General features: G+C 52.3%; 1 protein-coding gene and 1 long non-coding RNA gene across 51 annotated transcripts in view; both read left to right on the forward strand.

Moving 5' to 3' along the window:
* Positions 1 to 5,843, forward strand: part of LOC127920823 (noelin-2-like) — a 13,455-nt gene extending 7,612 nt beyond the window's left edge. The window contains 3 exon segments of the mRNA XM_052504869.1: positions 2,796 to 2,969; positions 5,182 to 5,254; positions 5,257 to 5,843. Coding sequence (XP_052360829.1) covers positions 2,796 to 2,969; positions 5,182 to 5,254; positions 5,257 to 5,501 — 492 coding nt within the window. The 3' untranslated portion in view covers positions 5,502 to 5,843.
* A 2,888-nt stretch (positions 5,844 to 8,731) lies between these two features.
* The window catches only part of LOC127920819 (uncharacterized), a 3,265-nt gene continuing 1,996 nt past the window's right edge, over positions 8,732 to 10,000 (forward strand). For 19 of the 50 annotated variants that reach the window (XR_008107561.1, XR_008107567.1, XR_008107570.1 and 16 more), the window contains exons 1-2: positions 8,732 to 9,347; positions 9,939 to 10,000. The exon at positions 9,939 to 10,000 is cut by the window's right edge. This is a non-coding gene — a long non-coding RNA (uncharacterized LOC127920819). Of the gene's footprint in view, positions 9,422 to 9,901 lie in introns of all 50 variants that reach the window. The other 31 variants (XR_008107558.1, XR_008107564.1, XR_008107571.1 and 28 more) reach the window with 20 other exon arrangements.

The raw sequence follows: 10,000 nt of genomic DNA on the forward strand, positions 1-10,000 counted from the left end.
CACACACACACACAGACCGGCGTTAGGTGTAGGACAGGGGGACAGAGCTTTAGGGGTGACAGGAGTCGAGGAGACAGGGGAGACAGGGACACAGAACAGGGGTCAGTGTGTATGTCCCCCTGTTTCCCCTGTCTCTGTGGTCCTTGTTTCCCCTCTCTCTGTGTCTCCCGGTATCCCCTCTTTCTGTGGTCCTTGTTTCCAATCTCTCTGTGTCCCACGGTTTTCCCTGTTTCCCCCTCTCTGTGTCCCCCTGCCTCCCCTCTCTCTGTGTCCCCCTGCCTCCCCTCTCTCTGTGTCCCCCTTCCTCCCCTCTCTCTGTGTCCCCCTGCCTCCGCTCTCTCTGTGTCCCCCTGCCTCCCCTCTCTCTGTGTCCCCCTGCCTCCCCTCTCTCTGTGTCCCCCTGCCTCCACTCTCTCTGTGTCCCCCTTCCTCCCCTCTCTCTGTGTCCCCCTGCCTCCCCTCTCTCTGTGTCCCCCTGCCTCCCCTCTCTCTGAGTCCCCCTGCCTCCCCTCTCTCTGAGTCCCCCTGGCTCCCCTCTCTCTGAGTCCCCCTCTCCCCTCTCTCTGTCCTCTTGTCCTCACTCTCTGTCCCCATTTCCTCTCTCCATCCCCCTGTCCTCTCTCTCTGTCCCCCTGTCCTCTCTCCGTCCCCCTGTCCTCTCTCTCTGACCCCCTGTCCTCTCTCTGACCCCCTGTCCTCTCTCCATTCCCATGTCCTCTCTCTGCCCCCCTGTCCTCTCTCTGTCCCCCTGTCCTCTCTCTGTCTCCATGTCCTCTCTCTGACCCCCTGTCCTCTCTCCATCCCCCTGTCCTCTCTCTCTATCCCCCTGTCCTCTCTCTGTCCCCCTGTCCTCTCTCTGACCCCCTGTCCTCTCTCCGTCCCCCTGTCCTCTCTCCATCCCCCTGTCCTCTCTCTCTGTGTCCCTGTCCTCTCTCTGTCTCCATATCCTCTCTCCGTCTCCATGTCCTCTCTCTGTCCCCTGTCCTCTCTCCATCCCCTGTCCTCTCTCTCTGTCCCCCTGTCCTCCGTCTGTCCCCCTGTCCTCTCTCTGTCCCCTGTCCTCACTCTCTGACCCCCTGTCCTCTCTCTGACCCCCTGTCCTCTCTCTGACCCCCTGTCCTCTCTCCATTCCCATGTCCTCTCTCTGCCCCCTGTCCTCTCTCTGTCTCCATGTCCTCTCTCTGACCCCTGTCCTCTCTCTGTCCCCCTGTCCTCTCTCTGTCCCCCTGTCCTCTCTCTGACCCCCTGTCCTCTCTCCGTCCCCCTGTCCTCTCTCCATCCCCCTGTCCTCTCTCTCTGTCCCCCTGTCCTCTCTCTGTCTCCATATCCTCTCTCCGTCCCCCTGTCCTCTCTCTGTCTCCATGTCCTCTCTCTGTCCCCCTGTCCTCTCTCCATCCCCCTGTCCTCTCTCTCTGTCCCCCTGTCCTCCCTCTGTCCCCCTGTCCTCTCTCTGTCCCCCTGTCCTCACTCTCTGACCCCCTGTCCTCTCTCTGACCCCCTGTCCTCTCTCTGACCCCCTGTCCTCTCTCTGACCCCCTGTCCTCTCTCTGACCCCCTCTCCTCTCTCTGTCTCCCCGTCCTCTCTCTCTGACCCCCTGTCCTCTCTCTGACCCCCTGTCCTCTCTCTGATCCCCTGTCCTCTCTCTGTCTCCATGTCCTCTCTCTCTGTCCCCCTGTCCTCTCTCTGACCCCCTGTCTGCTCTCTGTCTCCCTGTCCTCTCTCTGACCCCCTGTCCTCTCTCTGTCTCCATGTCCTCTCTCTGTCCCCCTGTCCTCTCTCTGACCCCCTGTCCTCTCTCTGTCTCCATGTCCTCTCTCTGTCCCCCTGTCCTCTCTCTGATCCCCTGTCCTCTCTCTGTCTCCATGTCCTCTCTCTCTGACCCCCTGTCCTCTCTCTGACCCCCTGTCCTCTCTCCATCCCCCTGTCCTCTCTCTCTGTCCCCCTGTCCTCCCCCTGTCCCCCTGTCCTGTCTCTGTCCCCCTGTCCTCACTCTCTGACCCCCTGTCCTCTCTCTGACCCCCTGTCCTCTCTCTGACCCCCTGTCCTCTCTCTGACCCCTGTCCTCTCTCTGACCCCCTCTCCTCTCTCTGTCTCCCCGTCCTCTCTCTCTGACCCCCTGTCCTCTCTCTGACCCCCTGTCCTCTCTCTGATCCCCTGTCCTCTCTCTGTCTCCATGTCTCTCTCTCTGTCCCCCTGTCCTCTCTCTGACCCCCTGTCTGCTCTCTGTCTCCTGTCCTCTCTCTGACCCCTGTCCTCTCTCTGTCTCCATGTCCTCTCTCTGTCCCCCTGTCCTCTCTCTGACCCCCTGTCCTCTCTCTGTCTCCATGTCCTCTCTCTGTCCCCCTGTCCTCTCTCTGATCCCCTGTCCTCTCTCTGTCTCCATGTCCTCTCTCTCTGACCCCCTGTCCTCTCTCTGACCCCCTGTCCTCTCTCTGATCCCCTGTCTTCTCTCTGACACCCTGTCCTCTCTCTGTCTCCATGTCCTCTCTCTCTGTCCCCCTGTCCTCTCTCTGATCCCCTGTCCTCTCTCTGTCTCCATGTCCTCTCTCTGTCCTCCTGTCCTTTCTCTGACCCTCTGTCCTCTCTCTGTCTCCATGTCCTCTCTCTCTGTCCCCCTGCCCTCTCTCTGACCCCCTGTCCTCTCTCCCTGTCCCCCTGTCCTCTCTCTGTCCCCCTGTCCTCTCTCTGACTCCATGTCCTCTCTCTGACTCCATGTCCTCTCTCTATCCCCCTGTCCTCTCTCTGACCCCCTGTCCTCTCTCTGACCCCCTGTCCTCTCTCTGACCCCCTGTAGGTGCAGTACCACTTCCGATCCCGTAACGTGGTGCTCCAGAGGAGTCTGAGTGGAGCTGGTTACAACAACACCTTCCCCTACAGCTGGGGGGGGTCTTCTGACATAGACCTGATGGCTGATGAGACCGGCTTCTGGGCAGTCTACACCTCCATACCTAACGCTGGGAACATACTGGTAGGTAGTCTACACCTCTAACATACTGGTAGGTAGTCTACACCTCTAACATACTGGTAGGTAGTCTACATCTCTAACATACTGGTAGGTAGTCTACATCTCTAACATACTGATAGGTAGTCTACACCTCTAACATACTGTGAGGTAGTCTACACTTCTAACATACTGGTAGGTAGTCTACATCTCTATCATACTGGTAGGGAGACTACACCTCTAACATACTGGAAGGTAGTCTACATCTCTAACATACTGGTAGGTAGTCTACACCTCTATCATACTGGTAGGTAGTCTACATCTCTAACATACTGATAGGTAGTCTACACCTCTAACATACTGTGTGGTAGTCTACACTTCTAACATACTGGTAGGTAGTCTACATCTCTAATATACTGATAGGTAGTCTACACCTCTAACATACTGTGAGGTAGTCTACACTTCTAACATACTGGTAGGTAGTCTACATCTCTAATATACTGGTAGCTAGTCTACATCTCTAACATACTAGTAGGTTGTCTACACCTCTAACATACTGGTAGGTAGTCTACACCTCTAACATACTGGTAGGTAGTCTACATCTCTAACATACTGGTAGGGAGACTAAACCTCTAACATACTGGTAGGTAGTCTACACCTCTAACATACTGGAAGGTAGTCTACATCTCTAACATACTGGTAGGTAGTCTACACCTCTAACATACTGGTAGGTAGTCTACATCTCTAACATACTGGAAGGTAGTCTACATCTCTAACATACTGGTAGGTAGTCTACACCTCTAACATACTGGTAGGTAGTCTACATCTCTAACATACTGATAGGTAGTCTACACCTCTAACATACTGGTAGGTAGTCTACACCTCTAACATACTGGTAGGTAGTCTGCATCTCTAACATACTGGTAGGGAGACTACACCTCTAACATACTGGTAGGTAGTCTACACCTCTAACATACTGGAAGGTAGTCTACATCTCTAACATACTGGTAGGTAGTCTACATCTCTAACATACTGGTAGGTAGTCTACACCTCTAACATACTGGTAGGTAGTCTACATCTCTAACATACTGGTAGGTAGTCTACATCTCTAACATACTGGTAGGGAGACTACACCTCTAACATACTGGAAGGTAGTCTACATCTCTAACATACTGGTAGGTAGTCTACACCTCTATCATACTGGTAGGTAGTCTACATCTCTAACATACTGATAGGTAGTCTACACCTCTAACATACTGTGAGGTAGTCTACACTTCTAACATACTGGTAGGTAGTCTACATCTCTAATATACTGGTAGCTAGTCTACATCTCTAACATACTAGTAGGTTGTCTACACCTCTAACATACTGGTAGGTAGTCTACACCTCTAACATACTGGTAGGTAGTCTACATCTCTAACATACTGGTAGGGAGACTACACCTCTAACATACTGGTAGGTAGTCTACACCTCTAACATACTGGAAGGTAGTCTACATCTCTAACATACTGGTAGGTAGTCTACATCTCTAACATACTGGTAGGTAGTCTACATCTCTAACATACTGGTAGGTAGTCTACATCTCTAACATACTGGTAGGTAGTCTACATCTCTAACATACTGGTAGGTAGTCTACATCTCTAACATACTGGTAGGTAGTCTACATCTCTATCATACTGGTAGGTAGTCTACATCTCTAACATACTGGTAGGGAGGATGTGTGTGTGTCGAAGGTCACATCTCTCTCTCCTTTATCTCCCTCCCTCCCTCACCCCCTCGTTCCCTCCCTCCCTTCCTCTCTCCCCCATCACCCCCTCGTTCCCTCCATCCCTCCCTCCCTCCCTCCCTCCCTTCCTTCCTTCCTTCCTTCCTTCCTTCCTCCCTCCCTCCCTCCCTCCCTCCCTCCCTCCCTCCCTCCCTCCCTCCCTCCCCCTCCCTCCCTCCCCCCGTCGTCGTTTCCCTCCCTCCCTTCCTTCCTTCCTTCCTTCCTTCCTTCCTTCCTCCGACCCTCCCTCCCTCCCCTCCCTCCCTCCCTCACCCCGTCCTTCCCTCCCTCCCTCACCCCGTCATTCCCTCCCTCCCTCCCCCCTCCCTCCCTCACCCCGTCCTTCCCTCCCTCCCTCCCTCCCTCCCTCCCTCCCTCCCCCTGTCGTTCCCTCCCTCCCCCTTCCTCCCTTCCCCTCCCTCCCTCCCTCCCTCCCTCCCTCTCCCCCCTCCCTCCCTCCCTCCCTCTCTCCAGGTCAGTCGGTTGGATCCTCGTTCTCTCGACATTCTCCAGAGTTGGGACACAGGGTTTCCTAAACGCAGTGCAGGGAGACCTTCATGATCTGTGGTACCCTGTACGTCACCAACTCTCATCTGGCCGGAGCGAAGGTCCACTTTGCTTACCACACCAACTCCTCCAGCTATGAGTACACAGACATCCCCTTCCACAACCAGTACTCTCACATCTCCATGATGGACTACAACCCCAGAGAGAGGGCCCTCTACACATGGAACAATGGACATCAGGTCATCTATAACGTGACCCTGTTTCATGTTATACAGAGCCAAGGATAGAGGAGGAGAGGAGGGGAGGAGGGAAAGGAGAGAGACTGACTGATCTCTATACAGAGCCAAGGATAGAGGAGGAGAGGAGGGGAGGAGAGAGACTGATCTCTATACAGAGCCAAGGATAGAGGAGGAGAGGAGGGGAGGAGGGAAAGGAGAGAGACTGACTGATCTCTATACAGAGCCAAGGATAGAGGAGGAGAGGAGGGGAGGGGAGGAGAGAGACTGACTGATCTCTATACAGAGCCAAGGATAGAGGAGGAGAGGAGGGGAGGAGGGAAAGGAGAGAGACTGACTGATCTCTATACAGAGCCAAGGATAGAGGAGGAGAGGAGGGGAGGAGAGAGACTGATCTCTATACAGAGCCAAGGATAGAGGAGGAGAGGAGGGGAGGAGGGAAAGGAGAGAGACTGACTGATCTCTATACAGAGCCAAGGATAGAGGAGGAGAGGAGGGGAGGAGAGAGACTGATCTCTATACAGAGCCAAGGATAGAGGAGGAGAGGAGGGGAGAGACTGACTGATCTCTATACAGAGCCAAGGATAGAGGAGGAGAGGAGGGGAGGAGAGAGACTGACTGATCTCTATACAGAGCCAAGGATAGAGGAGGAGAGGAGGGGAGGAGAGAGACTGACTGATCTCTATACAGAGCCAAGGATAGAGGAGGAGAGGAGGGGGGGGAAAGGAGAGAGACTGACTGATCTCTATACAGAGCCAAGGATAGAGGAGGAGAGGAGGAGGAGGGAAGGAGAGAGACTGACTGATCTCTATACAGAGCCAAGGATAGAGGAGGAGAGGAGGGGAGGAGGGAAAGGAGAGAGACTGACTGATCTCTATACAGAGCCAAGGATAGAGGAGGAGAGGAGGGGAGGAGAGAGACTGACTGATCTCTATACAGAGCCAAGGATAGAGGAGGAGAGGAGGGGAGAGACTGACTGATCTCTATACAGAGCCAAGGATAGAGGAGGAGAGGAGGGGAGGAGGGAGACTGACTGATCTCTATACAGAGCCAAGGATAGAGGAGGAGAGGAGGGGAGAGACTGACTGATCTCTATACAGAGCCAAGGATAGAGGAGGAGGAGGGGAGGAGGAGGAGAGACTGACTGATCTCTATACAGAGCCAAGGATAGAGGAGGAGGAGGGGAGGAGGGAAGGAGAGAGACTGACTGATCTCTATACAGAGCCAAGGATAGAGGAGGAGAGGAGGGGAGAGACTGACTGATCTCTATACAGAGCCAAGGATAGAGGAGGAGAGGAGGGGAGGAGAGAGACTGACTGATCTCTATACAGAGCCAAGGATAGAGGAGGAGAGGAGGGGAGGAGGGAAGGAGAGAGACTGACTGATCTCTATACAGAGCCAAGGATAGAGGAGGAGAGGAGGGGAGGAGGGAGACTGACTGATCTCTATACAGAGCCAAGGATAGAGGAGGAGAGGAGGGGAGAGACTGACTGATCTCTATACAGAGCCAAGGATAGAGGAGGAGAGGAGGGGAGAGACTGACTGATCTCTATACAGAGCCAAGGATAGGAGGAGAGGAGGGAGGAGGAGGGAGACTGACTGATCTCTATACAGAGCCAAGGATAGGAGGAGGAGGGAGGAGGGAAGGGGAGAGACTGACTGATCTCTATACAGAGCCAAGGATAGAGGAGGAGAGGGGGAGGAGGGAAAGGAGAGAGACTGACTGATCTCTATACAGAGCCAAGGATAGAGGAGGAGAGGAGGGGAGGAGGGAAAGGAGAGAGACTGACTGATCTCTATACAGAGCCAAGGATAGAGGAGGAGAGGAGGGGAGGAGGGAAAGGAGAGAGACTGACTGATCTCTATACAGAGCCAAGGATAGAGGAGGAGAGGAGGGGAGGAGGGAAGGAGAGAGACTGACTGATCTCTATACAGAGCCAAGGATAGAGGAGGAGAGGAGGGGAGGAGGGAAGGAGAGAGACTGACTGATCTCTATACAGAGCCAAGGATAGAGGAGGAGAGGAGGGGAGGAGGGAAAGGAGAGACTGACTGATCTCTATACAGAGCCAAGGATAGAGGAGGAGAGGAGGGGAGGAGGGAAGGAGAGAGACTGACTGATCTCTATACAGAGCCAAGGATAGAGGAGGAGAGGAGGGGAGGAGGGAAAGGAGAGAGACTGACTGATCTCTATACAGAGCCAAGGATAGAGGAGGAGAGGAGGGGAGGAGGGAAGGAGAGAGACTGACTGATCTCTATACAGAGCCAAGGATAGAGGAGGAGAGGAGGGGAGGAGGGAAGGAGAGAGACTGACTGATCTCTATACAGAGCCAAGGATAGAGGAGGAGAGGAGGGGAGGAGGGAAGGAGAGAGACTGAATGATCTCTATACAGAGCCAAGGATAGAGGAGGAGAGGAGGGGAGGAGGGAAGGAGAGAGACTGACTGATCTCTCTCTAGAGAGAGGAGGAGAAGGAGGACTGGTGGACTTTATCTCTGGAGAGAGAGGAGGAGGAGAAGGAGGGCTGATGGACTATATCTCTAGAGAGAGAGGAGGAGGAGAAGGAGGGCTGATGGACTATATCTTTAGAGAGAGAGGAGGAGAAGGAGGACTGATGGACTATATCTTTAGAGAGAGAGGAGGAGAAGGAGGACTGATGGACTATATCTCTATAGAGAGAGGAGGAGAAGGAGGACTGATGGACTTTATCTCTATAGAGAGAGGAGGAGAAGGAGGGCTGATGGACTATATCTCTATAGAGAGGAGGAGAAGGAGGACTGATGGACTATATCTCTAGAGAGAGAGGAGGAGGAGAAGGAGGGCTGATGGACTATATCTCTAGAGAGAGAGGAGGAGGAGAAGGAGGGCTGATGGACTATATCTCTAGAGAGAGGAGGAGGAGGGCTGATGGACTATATCTCTAGAGAGAGGAGGAGGAGGGCTGATGGACTATATCTCTAGAGAGAGAGGAGGAGGAGAAGGAGGACTGGTGGACTATATCTCTATAGAGAGAGGAGGAGAAGGAGGACTGATGGACTATATCTCTATAGAGAGAGGAGGAGAAGGAGGACTGATGGACTATATCTCTAGAGAGAGAGGAGGAGGAGAAGGAGGGCTGATGGACTATATCTCTAGAGAGAGGAGGAGGAGAAGGAGGGCTGATGGACTATATCTCTAGAGAGAGGAGGAGGACTGATGGATATATATATATATATATATATATATATATATATAGAGAGAGAGAGAGAGAGAGAGAGAGAGAGAGAGAGAGAGAGAGAGAGAGAGAGAGAGAGAGAGAGAGAGAGAGAGAGAGAGAGAGAGAGAGAGAGAGAGAGAACCTGTATCTGGGACAGTTGGTGTGTCAATATATTTGAGGAAAATACATTCTGAGTGAAGATGGAAACAGTCTGGGGTTGTGGAGAAAAGAAAGAGACACAGAACTTGAATATGTTGTTCTACTTTATGACCAGAGCCCAAAGTAGTGCACTACATAGGGAATAGGGCTCTGGTCTATAGTAGTGCACTACATAGGGAATAGGGCTCTGGTCTAATGTAGTGCACTATATAGGGAATAGGGCTCTGGTCTAATGTAGTGCACTACATAGGGAATAGGGCTCTGGTCTAATGTAGTGCACTATAGCGGTAATAGGGCTCTGGTCTAATGTAGTGCACTATAGCGGTAATAGGGCTCTGGTCTAATGTAGTGCACTATAGCGGTAATAGGGCTCTGGTCTAATGTAGTGCACTATATAGGGAATAGGGCTCTGGTCTAATGTAGTGCACTATATAGGGAATAGGGCTCTGGTCTAATGTAGTGCACTATAGCGGTAATAGGGCTCTGGTCTAATGTAGTGCACTATAGCGGTAATAGGGCTCTGGTCTAATGTAGTGCACTATAGAGGTAATAGGGCTCTGGTCTAATGTAGTGCACTATAGCGGTAATAGGGCTCTGGTCTAATGTAGTGCACTATATCGGTAATAGGGCTCTGGTCTAATGTAGTACACTATATAGGGAATAGGGCTCTGGTCTAATGTAGTGCACTATAGCGGTAATAGGGCTCTGGTCTAATGTAGTGCACTATATCGGGAATAGGGCTCTGGTCTAATGTAGTGCACTATATAGGGAATAGGGCTCTGGTCTAATGTAGTGCACTACATAGGGAATAGGGCTCTGGTCTAATGTAGTGCACTACATAGGGAATAGGGCTCTGGTCTAATGTAGTGCACTATATAGGGAATAGGGCTCTGGTCTAATGTAGTGCACTATATAGGGAATAGGGCTCTGGTCTAATGTAGTGCACTACATAGGGAATAGGGCTCTGGTCTAATGTAGTGCACTATATAGGGAATAGGGCTCTGGTCTAATGTAGTGCACTATATAGGGAATAGGGCTCTGGTCTAATGTAGTGCACTATATAGGAATAGGGCTCTGGTCTAATGTAGTGCACTACATAGGGAATAGGGCTCTGGTCTAATGTAGTGCACTACATAGGGAATAGGGCTCTGGTCTAATGTAGTGCACTACATAGGGAATAGGGCTCTGGTCTAATGTAG

Source organism: Oncorhynchus keta, unplaced genomic scaffold, assembly GCF_023373465.1.
Source record: "Oncorhynchus keta strain PuntledgeMale-10-30-2019 unplaced genomic scaffold, Oket_V2 Un_contig_2075_pilon_pilon, whole genome shotgun sequence".
In the NCBI taxonomy this organism is placed as follows: Eukaryota; Metazoa; Chordata; class Actinopteri; order Salmoniformes; family Salmonidae; genus Oncorhynchus; species Oncorhynchus keta.